Source organism: Taurulus bubalis (genome assembly GCF_910589615.1).
Source record: "Taurulus bubalis genome assembly, chromosome: 2".
Taxonomy (NCBI): Eukaryota; Metazoa; Chordata; class Actinopteri; order Perciformes; family Cottidae; genus Taurulus; species Taurulus bubalis.
The window spans coordinates 16,794,838-16,809,579 of NC_136590.1; the positions used below are offsets into that span (position 1 = coordinate 16,794,838).

Genomic DNA, 14,742 nt, shown 5'->3' on the forward strand with positions numbered 1-14,742 from the left:
AGAGCCTCTTGTCATGAAGCGGAACACTAACAGTGTTGCTGGATTTTTCGTGAAGGAAAAAAAAAACTAAAACGTGCAGTAGTTTGGATCTCATTGTATCGGAGATATTCTTACGACGCTGTGTGTACATGTACCTTTAGGGATGGAGTAGAGGTAGGTTTCTTGGCTCATGGCAGCCAGCAGGGGCAGAGCGCTGATGTAGACCCGCACCTTGGCGTCGCTGTTGTCCTCCCAGGTGTATTCCTGGACCTTGTTGAGCAAACCGCGGACTAGGTAGAGCACGCCATGCTCTGGATGGTCCTGAACAAACAAACAAACAAACAAACAAACAAACACACACGGTTTGGTACTTCATCTCCTTCGACCCACATCAAAACTGAGCTGTTTGTTTCCCCCTTAAGATGATTTTTCTCATATTTCTCTTCTAAAAGAATGAGGAAGCGATTGTGTTACCGGGACAACCAACAGCATAGCCAGAAAGTTGTTGATGAAGTCCATCAGGAAGCTCTCTGAAGAGCGAAGTTTCCCCTCAACGCTGATGGAGCGAGGAACCTCCAGAAGAAGACTGACCGCTGCCTTTAGAAAAGCATCCGCTGCAGGTGCGTTAAGAAGGATGGAGAGAGGGAAAAGAGAGGAAAGAGGTAAGGGAGGTAACAAGGAAACAATAATAGGAGAGAGAAAGGAAAGAAGGAAAGGAAAGGATTGGAGATGACAGAAAAAGAACGTGAAGAATTGCTGAAAATGAATGAAACATTGCCTAAAATTGAGTGTGTAGAATTTGAAAGGAAGCAACTGCTCACCCTGGGAGAGACACTGATTTGCCAACGCAACCTGACCAGACAGCAAATAAAGGCTGAGACGGCTGAAGATGCTGCTGAGAGATGGGATGGTGATGAAACTGTAGGCAGCGCACGCCTGGAGGAGAGGGGAACGATAACAGTCCTCGAGTCAAAGCATCTGACATCTGAAGCCAACGCTGGGCTCAATGTTACTCAAGCACTGCTGAAATCTCATCCCGTTGGAACGTACGGTGGCCTCCAGTGATCGGATACTCGTGTGCACGTCCACTCACCCTGACGAATGCCGCTGTTTTGCGGGAGTGACTCCCTCTCATCACCCTGCTGGTCTCCATCGCCAGCTGGTTCACCGTCTGGAAACAACAGGGTGAACATTGAGGATGCTGCGTGTGTGTGCATGAATATCACAGTAGCAAATTAAACACGCAAGCGTGGATTTATACTGACGTGAATGAGCTGCACCAGCACTGACTCCAGGTTACAGAAGGTGGCTCTGGCCTCCACACAGAAACTCAACTGCTGCTCGAAGTCTCGACCAAAAGAAACCTGAACAGAATATCTGACAGTCAAGATGCGAGAAAAGACTTCCTACAGATTTAGTGTATGAATTAACTTTTTTTTCAAAAATTTAGTATAAATTATTAGTATAGTTTTATTCTGTTGTGCCATATAGCTCTATTATCTTCTTTTAAAGATATATATATATTTTTACCTTTATTTGACAGCCGACAGTGAGGAGATGGGGGGTATGACATGCAACATTGCAGTTATAAGCATGCAATGCAACCATTTGGCTACCGAGCTCCATACAGCTCAATTGTAAATAATAATAATTTAAAAAAATATATATATACATATATATATATATATATATATATATATTAAATGTTTACTGAGTTTCTTCAATTCCATGATCATGAGCTTAGTTTATTTGAGTCAGTCTCATGTACACTGAAATATTCACAAGAGCTCCAAATGTGTATTTATCCGCAGCTGGAAATAGTCCCAAACAAATACTCTATTTCCACAGACCTCAAAAGTCTGAGGAGTCTCACCATGCGGATGAAGCCAATGATCAGCAGAGACAAAGATCTTTTCTCATCCTCAAGAGTGAGAGCGCTGTAATACAGAGATCAAACAGCTGAGAGAGTGAAGGCTGCCGCCAGGCTGACCATCAGGCGTCTACATTAAAAGGACTGGAACTAAGGAGAAAACAAGGTGTTTAAAATCGCTGACATGAACTAAAATCAAAATTATTATTGAAATAACAAATTCCCTGAGCCCCTTAAGGACAACAACTACAGAGGTAATTCTAAGTATAACACACACACACACACACACACACACACACACACACACACACACACACACACACACACACACACACACACACACACACACACACACACACACCCTACTTGACAGAGTCGTGCATGGTCTTGCAGATGTGCAACATGGCGTTGAGGATGACTGGGTCTCTGGTGGGCTCTTCCTGGTGTCTGCAACAGATGAGACAATTAGAAGTCCAACATTTTCTTAAACCTTTACAAACACATTAGTCATGTTTTTCTTGTCACAAAGCAATTAAATCTCATCCATCAAACTCGGTCTCTGAGGCGGCTCTTACCTGATGAAGATCTCCATGATGGATCTGCACACCTCCACCCTCACACTGTCCTTCTGGAACATGTCTAGAAATGGCAGGAAACGCTCCTGGGGAACAGGAAAATTGGGGGACATTGTGGCACGATAAAAAGCCGCTTATATCAGGCCTTGACAATGCGAACTGTCCATCGTGCGTGTCTCGAAGGTGGCGGTCACTCACCATGGAGAAGAGGACGGAGAAGTCGTGGAAGTAGGTGAGTATCTTCCTGATCACTGACTGCAGCTGGATACAGAACCCACAAAATAAACAAGAGTCACCACAGAGCACACGGCAGGAGGAGGGGAAATTGTCCCATTGAGCCAATGAGCTGCTAACCTGAGGATAAGCGTCCTCAAACGCCCGGTCGGGGGTCATGTGTTTGATTACGTCAGCCAGAACGGTGTTGACCTCACGTTTCTGAGGAGCAAGATGCAAAAGACAGGTGAACTTTAAGTAACAAAAAGTGGGACAACTCCTCCTCCCTCCGGTGCTTTACTCACGGAGAAGTGTCGGCAGGTGAACTCCACCCAGATCTCGGCACAGTTGACGTAGTCCTAAATACAACAAACAATCCCATACACAGTCACAACCTGAATGTGTTCATGTGGGCACACACGCACACACACAAACACATGTGTGAGAGCAGCGTCGTCATTCCTACGGTACCTGAGGACTGCGGACTTTGGTGACGACCTTCCAGGCTTCGTTAAGGATCGTCAGTCTTTCAGATTCTGGGGGGTCGGCACAGGCCAGACTGCGACCCAGAGAACCAAACAACAGATGCTGGAGAGAGGACGACAATTAAGCAGATTTAACAATGCTTAAACCCACAGCTCATTGGTATAACTTAAAATTCATAAACTTTCTTCACGCATTCACATTCACCAGACCACCGTATTACGAATGTTTATGCCCTCTGACCTTTGGGAAGCCGGCTTCGTCGCAGTCCTTGATCATACCGATAAAGTCGGTGGCTCTGGCTGCGACAAACTCTGGCCTGAACGCCCTCATGACTGAATTCAGCAGCAAAGCACTATGGGGGAAAACAGGAACACGTTGTATTCTTTGTGGTTAAAGGGAGAAACCCAAACCAGAAACTGTTGAAACACTGTGTAAAGCTCTTGGTGAGTACATTGTGTTTTCTTCATTGGCAGTGTATGAATCTGTTAATTGAACTGGACTTTTATGAACTGGTTCCCAATCGTTTTGAAGCAACGTGGTTTTGCAAACGCTGAACAGTGGTTGCGTGTGTCCATCGGTTACAACCAAAACGTGTCCTTCCATAGACATAAAATCATTCTGGAATAATAAAAAAGCAACCACGCTGTAATGATGTCTTTTCCTGTTGATCATCGTAACATATGACTAATCTGAAAAATATACATCGTCAAGATTTAATTCAGTTTGACTGATCTGAAATGAGGTAGAAAGACTATACACCTTTAAATATATATTTTGGACGTGTACTTCCTGTACAGAAGCAGGTTACCTTTCACCAACAGGAAGGAAAAAAAGCCTACGAATTAAATCCACCTCATTATCACAGTGTCTTTTAAAGCACTCACTTGTTCCCCAGCTTCTTGCATCTCTCCGTCATCTCCGTTAGCAGAGGCTGACATGGAAACACAAACAGCATTAAAAACATGTCTGCCTATATAAAAGGGTTTTGACTGAGCCCGACTTTTCCACTGAAAATGCCGTTATTTGATATCTTGAAGCTAAAACGGTGTGCGACTGCGTGCCTCTGGAGCTCTGTAGGCGATGCACTGCAGGATCCAGTTGATGGCAGGTGAATAAAGAGTCAGGTACTCGGGCACCTCCACCCTCTGCAGGACCAGCTGGTTCTGGACGCTCTCACTGCTAACCTGCCGGAAGCTGCCCAGCAGGTCGAAGAAGTTGCGATTTAGGCTTTCTTTCAGGTGGGGGGCCACTTCCATGCCCACCTGGAGAGAGAGAGCACTGTTATCTCTGGATTCCGTTGTCTAAATGGAAAAACGACACTGCTTTCATCTCACGACTGCCCTACTTATAGGGCAAAAGGAAATACAATGAAAATGAGCTGACGGATAAGAAATGTCTCAGAATCAGGAGAGAAAAAGCGTAAGACGTGAGCATGTCTCACCCTGCAGAGGTAAGCTCTGGCGTACGCCGCCACCAGGGGGTCTCCGATCCCTCGGATCATGGCTGTCAAACGAGGGAGCGTCTCCGAAATACCGCTGTGAGGGGCATTGGGACAGGAGGGACTATTTTATTGTTCCATTGCAGCAAATACATTGCCAGATCTTTAAAATACCCCCTCAAACAAAGTAATTCTGATGGATATGATACACATCTAATACTGCTGAAATGCGGAAGTAGAGCAAGTAAAGGGCAGAATATCAAAAGAATATTATAGATAAACGCATTATGCGTAGACCTAAAAGGGAAACTGGGACGTAACGACTGACTAACGAAGCCCACAAGGGAAACAAACCAACCTCTTGTTCAGGAAGCGGTTGCACTTGAGAATGGCAGCCTCGACGTATCTGTTCACAGAGGTCAAAGAGTCAAATTTCTACATGAAGTCAGGGGTGCGTCTTTGATGAGCAGGGTTGTCACAGGGACAAATGTAAGATGTGATGTTGTAAGAAGATTCTATCTGACAAACAAGTTTATGGGCAGATTTAAGCTGTGACGCACTGCTGACGGTGGGAAAAGGATACAATCTGGGCAGGAGCTCCCTGATGGACGCGATCTTGAAGAACCAGTTGAGGCACGTCTCCTTGGCCGTGTCGTTCACATCGTCGACTGTGAACGAGTCTGAGGAGGGAGGAAGCCAAGCGGGCCAAACGGACATGAGACAGAGACAGACACAGATGGTTAAAAAGAAGTCAAAAATGCCTAAATTAAATCTGACTGGATTTTTCGCATCTTCTCCGTACCTGTCAGGGGTCGTGGGTCGGAACACATGGTCCAGATTCTGTCGTACACCAGCCGGCCTACAGACAAGTGAGACTACAGTCAGAAAACCCTTCTTTTTTTTCTGCACTAAGAGATACAAGGGTCCTTTACGCACCAAAAGTGTCGAGGATATCAGTAATGAGGACAAACTTGCTGGGGTAGAACTGGATCACCGAGGTGTCGGACAGAAGCTTCGAGCACTTTGAAAACAGAACACAGATCAGTGTTTTTGACAATAACTAATTTGTTCTGTATCGAGCGGTTCGAGAGGTGGTTAATGTGACTGAAGGAGCATAACGGGTTTTCTCTCCAATATTTTATAAGTGTTTTCAACCACTGGACTACCTGGATGACGATCTTCAGGGCTTTGACCTTCTGGTCCGAGGCCCAGGCTTCCTTCAGGGACTGGTTCAGCTCCTCGATGCGGTTGGCGTAATCCTGTTGGGAGAGGTTCAGCAGCTCTTTCTGGGAGCCCTGAACACGCACACACAAACACAAACAAGTCAGTACAAAACACATCGCTGCGCGAACATGGATTATCTCTGTTTAGCTAGAATAATGTTCACTTCATTGAAAATCTATCGTGTTGTTGAATTTTGCAGCTTGTTTCAGCACCAACAGAGGCAGCTGAAGTGCAGTAGATGCATGCATGCATGCAAACACAAGTAATAGAGCATTCGGTGAAAGAGGATTTTGACATTTGAAATGTGCTATTTAGACAAGAAGGCACCTCCTCCAGATCATCCAGTTCCTCCAGGCGAGTTCGCACTTTCTCTGAAACAGCAGAGGATCCTGGACTTGGAGCTTCTCCTACGGCGACAGCAGGACTGATGTGTTAGCTTTTGACCAAAGTAAAAACACACACTGACTCTGTGTTGCTATATAAAGATTAGTGAAAGCGGAATAAATGGGGCAGCAAAGCATGCTGTCAACACACTGACATATTTTGACCTCATCAAGTCGACACGGTGAACGTGTCACAGTTGCGTATTTACATGTGTCAAACATTCTCCTTCAAGCTCTGGTTTGATTTTGGAGAAAACATATCTGGCTCTTTGGCTGCTAAATGCTCCCCTATGTTCAACAGCCAGTTGCTGACTGTGTGTGTCCACCGAGTACGAACATTATGATGAATACAAATGCGGGTCTTACCTCGGTCCGAACCCATGAAAAGATTCTGTGAAGACAAAGAAATTGGAATTAGGTTTCTGTTTAAAGAACCAGAGCAACTTGCGGTTCTCTCGCTGTTCTGGTGAAGGACGACTCTGTGGAAAAACATTAAATCAACCTCTACAACTCACAATTGAGAGCTTCTCAGTGGTGGTGAACCTGGCCAGGATCTCCCCACGTTTTGACGACCAGGGCTCAAAGTCTGGCCCAACCGCTTCCTCCTCCTTCTCCCTCCTCTTCCTCCCCAGGTCCTGAAAGCACAACATCTCTCCTTTTTAAAAAAAACTGGTTTGGGTATCATCAAGCTTTTTGTCTCAGGTTTTGAAGAGTCTGTCTACAGCGTTACAAACCCCAGTGGAGGCGCTGTGTGACATGGCAGGAGGCTCGCTGGCCGAGGCTGCTGCAAACATGGAGAGGGGGTCGGTCCCATCCATCATGGAGCTGAGGGGGTCCGGGGCCACCGAGGAGGAAGAGGAGGACGACGAGGAGGTGCTGCCTTTACGAGCGCCGCGGCGGGTCTTTGTGTCAGTTACCTGGGTGGTGGAGAGGAGCAGGGGAGGTCAGAGCTGTGAAAGTGACATGAAACTCAACGCAAGGCACACCAGAATCATGATTTTAACAACCTCAACTGTAGGTTTTAATTTCCGTAAAAATAACATAATAGATTGTGTTCAACTATGTCGATGCAGACACTGTGATGTTGGAACAGTGCCGTTTATGACAAGGTCGTACAGTATAGTTACGAGAAGAAGAAAAAAATGTCTACCATGATGGGTTTGAGGGGATGGTAGTCTCCAAAATCAACCAGACCAGCCTCGGGACGACATCTCTGCAGCTCGACGTCATAGCTGCGTCCGCTGGATCGCCTTGGTAACACACAAGAGGACAGGAGGACAGACTCAGCCTTCAGATCACCGAGGGAGCTCACACTGACAGTCTGAGGTCTCCCACTGGGCACACTCACTACAGAGAGCATGCTGTTTACTTACTGACAGCTAATGCTAACACTCCTCCGTGTCATAATGACACTTTACCACAGGAGTTTGACAAAATGCAACCTAATCGTAGGCAAAGAGGACTTTTGATTCGAGGCCAGAGCCATAAGACCACTTGGTAATTCTCCCTTCTGATTGGTAATGCTATGTTGACAACCTGCAAAACAAGGTTGGCATTTCTTTTGGCAAGATAATTATAAATAAGCTCGCCATACACACGTTTGCACGACACGAACCGTTCTCAAAAGTCGCCCGTAAAAACACAGTTAAGAAAATGTATGTTGAGTTTTCTGAAATAGAAAAGAACATCCTACCACTGCACAGCAGCCATTTTTCTTTTACAATCACATGACACCCCGGTACTTCCTGGTTATGCCAACTTTTGGGAATGCGCCGTTATTGTTTTCAAATGGACGGTCTGTTGAATATGAACAGTTGTCATCGTCCGGACTTATACTGTGAATACACAATAGAATGGTATTTTAATACTTGTAACAACGACAGCGTGGGTTGATACGTTTTAATGAAGAGTTTCAGCAAAATACAACTGCATTACCCAGGACACATTGCGCGCACTCGACGAGCCGCACCAAAGAGTGGAAGAAGAAGACATCCCACTTCGGAATTATTTTGTTGGGGGGCACTGAAACCCTTTTGTGAGGTACATTGCGTTGTACCACGTGCTACTTGGAGCAAATCAAGTACACTGATTTAACCTTGGCGTAAACAGGTTGTTGACCCTCCACTGCGACATTTACTTAAAAACAAACGAATTTTCTTAAGTGACCATCTTAACCGCTTGACACTGTTGAATGACACGGTTGTCCAATAGACGATCTTTGTCAGCACCGCCGCTTTACGGTGTGGGCAACTCTGCTGCAACCGGTGGAGACAGAGCATGGCTAACCGTGTAGCCCGGCCATGACAGAAACAGGCTCGCCCGCCCTCTTCACCTGAACAGGTACAGCATGTCAATGTCAAGTGGAGTACGAGTCGGTGTGCTTTATTCATGAGCAAAGACTCGGGTCTAAGGTGGCGGGAGGCAGCCAGCAGTAACGATAGAGCAAGGCAGGACATCTTGGAGCTAGCTAAATTGGATGCATGCTTTCTTTTGCTGAGATTGTAAGATAATGAAACTTGAAGAATTAGCTAATTATTCTGTCTGTGTGAACTATCGTAATGTGGATTTGTCCAATAATCTCAGTCTTCGATAGCATTTTTCAGCCTTTGTCGATATTCTCTGCTGGTTGTTTTGTTTTTGAGCTACAATGACAATAGCGTCTAGGCTATATACTGACGACCAAAATACTAACGTTACATTAAGTAATGTACTAGCTACTTGTATAGTATAACTATATTCTGGCTGTGGCTTTAAGTGCTTTCACACAGTATTCAATCTAATCCACGGGGGTGGGTGTATCATAACTGTCAAATTCATGCTCAAATGGTGGAATTAAGTAATTTAATTCTGATAAATTAATATAGTTTCAAAAAGCTGCACCACTTGACTGTAATGTGGCCATTTAGACTGGGAAAACAAATGACTTAAAATAGATGAATCATGATGTAGTGGCCATTTGTCCCGTAAATCAAAGAAATAAATATAAATCAAAGAAAAAAAAACAATATCAAAAGCCACTGATGCACCCTAGGTTTGGTTATTGACGCAGCCCAAATAATGCAGGGTCCAAGCGGGAGTCCGTTTTTTTTTGCTATTTATTGTAACTTAAAATATTCAAACAAACAGAAACGCCCCATGCTGCCTCTCCCGTGCTGACCTGTCGCTGTCGCTGGTAAAAAAACAGCAACATACGTCTACCCAGGTGCATCCCGGTCCTGTACCTACTCCATTAAGTACACCGGGTGCCCACAGCATTGCCCAATCAACAAACTAAAGACTAAGTAAACAACTATAAATAAAAAATACTACCTGTGTAGAAAAATAACTTATAATATTAGTAAATAGCTCCTACACATGATATTAATGTTTGAAGCAACCCTTTTTATTATTATTATCAATAAGACTGCATATTTGTTTTCTCTATTCAACAATTAATAATTGAGTCTACAAAATGTCTGAAAATATAGAAAAATGCCCATTTAACTTGGGAGGAATGGGATCTTGTCTGCCATAATAGTCAGATTGCTAGAATAGTGGCCAATACATTTTCTGTTGATTGATTAATCGATTAACCGGCTATTTGTTTTAGCTCTACACGCTATCCTAATAACCACAACCCCAGACGTTATTTCAACTTATTGCTTATTATTGTATTATCTTATTTATTTTATATGTTAAAGACAAGCAGCAGCTTTGCTGCATGCGCGTATCGTGAAGGTACATATTTAATATCTTTGAACAGTCCGTCAAACAAAACAACTTGCCCTCTGGGAAGATTTTCTAATATGTTATGGTCCAGATGAGATTGAGATCAATAAGACCCATTTAAAAAAAGACATTGGTTAGTTGGCAGTTGCAGCCCTGAACATAACTTTTTTTCCATGTTTCCCTCTGGTGAAAATGGCCCTCCACACGTAGTAATTACACTCGCGTCATAGAAGTAATTTGGTGTTCAATTATGATTTATTAATGTTGCACGTAGCACCCTTGAATGACAATAGGAAAACAGCGCCATCGCGTGCAACCTTGACAAATGGGACATACAGGTGTCACACTTACATCCTTTACGCTAGATCACTTATTGCACTTTTTATTTTTTTCTTCGGTGACTACGGGATAGTCAAGTTGCAGGAGCAGGTTGTTGACAGGCCTTACTTTCGACCAAAGGTCCCTGATGAGCGTCTCTCATTATTAATGCCATCCTATTCCGGAGAACCTGAACAAGGCTTATCTGTGTAACCAATACTCACTTTCATGGAATGATGACCTGGAGGGATCAGGTAGCTCCTTTATTTCCTACTTCAGAAATTCACCCCATCGTGTTCCCCTCTTATAGGGTTACCACTCTGCAGCTCCCCTGCAAGTTTCTAAGAGTTTTTTTTTTTGGCTGGGAGATCTGGATTTTGCTGTAAATTATTAACAGGAGAAGTTAATTTCTAAGGGCCCAGTGGGCGTAGCTCAGTACCTGGTAGCTCGTCCTTGTCTTCTTTGACGGCCGTGTGTCACACAGGATGTCGTCTCAGAACTTACCCCGTGCTTTCTAGGGGAGTTAACTTGCTTGTATTTATTTAAATGTGCAAGGAGCCCTCGCAACTCTTTGACTTCCCCCGAAAGAGGCAGGGATGATGGTGGAAAACATCAGGCTCCGCTATGAAGAGCTGCTGTTTTACACGGCCTGCGTTTGCAACTGTTGGTCTGTGTGTCTGTGTGTTTGTGTGTGTCTGCAAGGCAGAGTGTGTAGGAGAGGAGGTGGTGGGGGTGGCATGCGTACGGGCAGCAGCAGCAGCTGGAGGTGGCAGCTCTCCCGGACCATGAGACTGGCTTTGCGCTGGTGCCGGCAGTGCCGCCCGAAGAAGAGAGGAGGCCGAGGCGGGGTGACCGAGCCGCGGATCGGCGGCCGGCTCTTGGAGCTGTGGAGCTACAGCAGGCTGCTGCTCACGTCGCTGCACTTCAACAGCCTCACCAACTCGGACACTCTGCTGGACTGCGCCTTTGAACCCGTGTACTGGATCGTGGACAATGTGACCCGCTGGTTCGGAACGGTGAGCTGCTTTTTTAAAAAATCTGTCGCCCCCCCTCCTCTCACAAACTTCGCTCCTCACCGCCTCTCGTTCTTCTTTCTCTCAGGTGTTTGTCTGTCTCGTCGTACTGCTGACCACCGCAGTTGTGACCATTGTCTACCTATTCGTCCTGCCCACGATTCTCAGCACCTATCCTTCGTACTGGATCGCCTGGCACCTGAGCTGTGGCCACTGGCTTCTTACCATGGTGGTCTTCCATTACTACAAAGCCACCACCACCTCTCCAGGACAACCGCCCAAGGTACCGAACTCCTGCTAGGCTGAGAAGATTTGCTACACGGTGGAGCAGGATTCACACGGCACACTTGTTGCATTATTGTTGAAAATATTAGTGCAAATAGTGCCTATCTTTGTTATTATGAGCATCACTTTTTGAATATGCAGTGCATTGAGCTCTAAGTACCTTTTGTCATTTTTGTTTCAGTTGTGAGACAGTAATACATCCTCATTTGTGTGTTCATTTTAGGACAAAACGAATATTCCCTCAGTGTCCATCTGTAAGAAATGCATCACTCCAAAACCGCCCAGGACGCACCACTGCAGCATCTGCAACACGTAAGATAATCAAATAATAATTCTTATGTACAGTTCTTCAGTTTATGAAAAATAAATGAAGATTCCCTCATGGTTAATTTTTTGTTATATTACAGCTGTGTTTTGAAGATGGACCACCACTGTCGTATCCTTCGAACAAGCAACATAAGAAAAGAGAGAATGCATGAACATGCTTTACTTTTTTTAGTTATTTTTTTATGTTTTAAGTGTTTGTTTGTTTTGGAATCAACATCTTTGTCCACGTTGAACTAAACATGTTTCCAGCCTGGTTGAACAACTGCGTGGGCCACTTAAACCACCGCTACTTCTTCTCTTTTTGCCTCTACATGACGCTAGGCTGCTTCTACTGCAGCGTCAGCAGCAAAGCTCTGTTTCTGGAGGCCTACGGCGCAATAGAGGTGAGGCCAGGAGAAGTAGCTCTCCATTTGTCCACTCCATAAACACAACTCTGCTGTTCATGTTGCTGCTCAGGGTACCGTGTCCCTACTCGTCTCTACCGTCTGGCCTACGGTGCCAGACGGTAGCTCAGTTGGCAAATGATAAACGAAATTGGAGACACGCAAAGGATCTTAGCTTTCTGCTCAGGCATTTGCCTCTGATCATGGACGGTCTGATGTCAAAGGTGCATACGCACGAGCTGGTGAACAAACAACTTTATGCTTTGAATACCAATATTTTTTTTTTTTTTACCAATTGATATCACTAACAGGATGTTAACATACCCACCGTGGGAGCAGCCTCTTGATCCTGAGCCAAAAGGACCTCAGAGAGCAGTGAGCTAAAACATCCTTGGCTTACATCTGAAAGTGAAATAAGTCCACATTTGTCCCAAAAAATAAAAGTGTGACTATTTCCTGTCTCCTTCAGAGATACTATCAGACCCCTCCTCCAACCGACATCTTCATTGAGACCACTGCTCAAAAGAGTGTCATCTTCCTCTGGGTGCTGACCAGGTAAGGAACACTTGGCCACATACTGTTTATATTTATATATAAATATAAGCATCAAATAAAGGTTAAAGCATCATGTTGCATTATGTCCTCCCCGCAGCACGGTGTGTGTAGCTCTTGGAGGACTCACCGTTTGGCACATCATACTCATCAGCAGAGCAGAGACCAGCGTAGAGCGTCACATCAACCACAAAGAGACCAAAAGACTCCGGGAGAAGGGAAAGGTACGAATAACCGTGTACAAATTAGTATTGGACCAGTTGGAGCACATACAATCATACATTTTGAGACCCAAAAACAAACGTACATAACAAAAAAATACAACATTGAAAATGTCTTTCTTGTGTTCTCACGCAGGTGTTCAAAAATCCCTATCATCATGGTACAATGAACAACTGGAAGTTACTTTTGGGTGTTGAAGAAAGGAGGTGAGTTCCGAAACCGTTTTTCCTAAACTGTGAAAATATCATCTTCAAGAGTTTCTGCCATGGCCGACTTGGCGACAGTGTCTGGTTACTGTGGAGAAATAAAGTGCAGGTTGATACCACAGCAAAGCAGCTATTTTGTCAGAAATACAGCGATTTTATATAGTTGGTAATGACAGAAAATAAATGCATTAGGACCATATAAGTTGGTGCGATTTCCCGAAAACCTTTTGGGGATAGATTGGATATTTTTTATTGTGGGGTTGTATAAAGAACGTATCAGTCGGCGTATAGTAAAGCAATGTAGCGAGAGAAAAAGGGATGATGAACAAGCTTTATTTTGAATATTTTCACTCTTAACTTTGCTGCCAGACGACATTATCTGTTTTCATCCATTACCTATTTGTACTTCCGTTTCCCCAGACACTGGGTCACGCGGGTCCTCTTGCCCTCCAGCCATCTTCCCAACGGGGACGGCATCATGTGGGACTTTACCTTCACCAGAACAGACCCCATGGCCATCTGATCCTTTCCTCTAAACCTAATCTAAAAAAACAACAACCTAGAGGCAGCGCGACTGGCGTGTCACAGCTTGGGACAAAGAAGAAAAGCTCTTGCTGATACAATATAACAAGGAAAAGGAAGCTTTGTAGTTTCACAAATAGACACGGGTCTTTTGCACTGTTTAAAAGTGGGAACCACGTGGAAATAAGCACTCGGGATTTATCTTGTTCGGGTCCGTCGTCATGTCCCGGCTACAACGCTAAATTAGTCATAAATGGTGCTGCTGGCCAGCACAGCTGCAAAGACAACGCCGTTCTCCCACCCATCCGTAAAAACGCAACAAAGACTTTCTGCGTGAACAGTACACGATAGAGGGATGCAGTAGTACGGGAAGCATCGGACAGCTCCAGAGCCTGCAGTGACAGCACATTAGAGTTGCCTCACGGTTAATTTTCAACTAGAATGATTCGTAGCCGCCATCTCATGTCTGTTGTATTGTCAATTAGTCTTTAAAATATGAGACGGCGGTCAAATTAGTGTTTTTTTTCTTTCCATTGACTTCTCGGAGAAGGTCTCATTTGTTTACTGTTTTAACGTGCCAGCATTAAAGTGACGGTTCGAGACCTTTTAATGTGCTCACGGTTTATGAATGGCGACGTTCATGCAAAGCTTTTAGTTTTGGTTGTTCATGTTGTACATTAACTGTGTTCGTGTGTCTTGGGCCGAGGACACGTCAGTGTTTCTTAATGTCGTGATAACACATTTTCAATGATCATAAGTCATGTTTTAAGGTTTACTACCGATAAATAAATTGTTGTGTGCCCTGTTTGGGCTTTAACATACGTGAACCAGGCTGTGAAATAGAACGCCAGATTTGTAATACCCCTTTCAGATTTTTGACCGCAACACGTTTGTATCAAACTAAATGATGGATGGGTTGGATCTGTAGTTGCCATAGAAACACGGCGTACAGCGTTGATATCATGTGTAACCAATGAGAGCTGAGCTCCAGTTTGATTTGTCTGTTTTTTAAATAAAAAACCTGTTTGATATTTCTAG

General features: G+C 44.5%; 2 protein-coding genes across 2 annotated transcripts in view; one reads left to right on the forward strand and one right to left on the reverse strand.

The window, feature by feature from the left end:
• The window catches only part of vps35l (VPS35 endosomal protein sorting factor like), a 7,951-nt gene extending 948 nt beyond the window's left edge, over positions 1-7,003 (reverse strand). The window contains exons 1-25 of the mRNA XM_079214395.1: positions 6,903-7,003; positions 6,684-6,803; positions 6,535-6,559; positions 6,113-6,192; positions 5,728-5,856; positions 5,498-5,582; positions 5,364-5,420; positions 5,145-5,241; positions 4,920-4,967; positions 4,565-4,658; positions 4,185-4,385; positions 4,008-4,054; positions 3,364-3,475; positions 3,109-3,225; positions 2,943-2,996; positions 2,779-2,859; positions 2,623-2,685; positions 2,425-2,510; positions 2,216-2,296; positions 1,853-1,916; positions 1,245-1,343; positions 1,073-1,150; positions 801-915; positions 454-593; positions 135-300 (exon numbers count right to left, since the gene is read on the reverse strand). Coding sequence (XP_079070521.1) covers positions 135-300; positions 454-593; positions 801-915; positions 1,073-1,150; positions 1,245-1,343; positions 1,853-1,916; positions 2,216-2,296; positions 2,425-2,510; positions 2,623-2,685; positions 2,779-2,859; positions 2,943-2,996; positions 3,109-3,225; positions 3,364-3,475; positions 4,008-4,054; positions 4,185-4,385; positions 4,565-4,658; positions 4,920-4,967; positions 5,145-5,241; positions 5,364-5,420; positions 5,498-5,582; positions 5,728-5,856; positions 6,113-6,192; positions 6,535-6,559; positions 6,684-6,803; positions 6,903-6,989 — 2,326 coding nt within the window. The 5' untranslated portion in view covers positions 6,990-7,003. The remainder of the gene's footprint in view (positions 1-134; positions 301-453; positions 594-800; positions 916-1,072; positions 1,151-1,244; positions 1,344-1,852; positions 1,917-2,215; positions 2,297-2,424; positions 2,511-2,622; positions 2,686-2,778; positions 2,860-2,942; positions 2,997-3,108; positions 3,226-3,363; positions 3,476-4,007; positions 4,055-4,184; positions 4,386-4,564; positions 4,659-4,919; positions 4,968-5,144; positions 5,242-5,363; positions 5,421-5,497; positions 5,583-5,727; positions 5,857-6,112; positions 6,193-6,534; positions 6,560-6,683; positions 6,804-6,902) is intronic.
• A 3,913-nt stretch (positions 7,004-10,916) lies between these two features.
• zdhhc16b (zDHHC palmitoyltransferase 16b) lies at positions 10,917-14,729 on the forward strand. Its single transcript, XM_079237077.1, has 9 exons — positions 10,917-11,210; positions 11,296-11,490; positions 11,716-11,804; positions 11,900-11,928; positions 12,069-12,202; positions 12,672-12,757; positions 12,855-12,978; positions 13,112-13,182; positions 13,603-14,729. The coding sequence occupies exons 1-9, from the start codon at positions 10,932-10,934 to the stop codon at positions 13,703-13,705; spliced, it is 1,110 nt and encodes a 369-aa protein (XP_079093203.1). The 5' UTR covers positions 10,917-10,931; the 3' UTR covers positions 13,706-14,729.
• Positions 14,730-14,742: the final 13 nt, after the last annotated feature.

Bases quoted from the DNA above. Each gene is read 5' to 3' on its own strand.
- zdhhc16b (XM_079237077.1), top strand. From the start codon at position 10,932: ATGCGTACGGGCAGCAGCAGCAGCTGGAGGTGGCAGCTCTCCCGGACC. The intron at 11,211-11,295 runs GTGAGCTGCTTT...TCTTTCTCTCAG, and splicing joins TGACCCGCTGGTTCGGAACG to GTGTTTGTCTGTCTCGTCGT. The intron at 12,979-13,111 runs GTACGAATAACC...GTTCTCACGCAG, and splicing joins GACTCCGGGAGAAGGGAAAG to GTGTTCAAAAATCCCTATCA.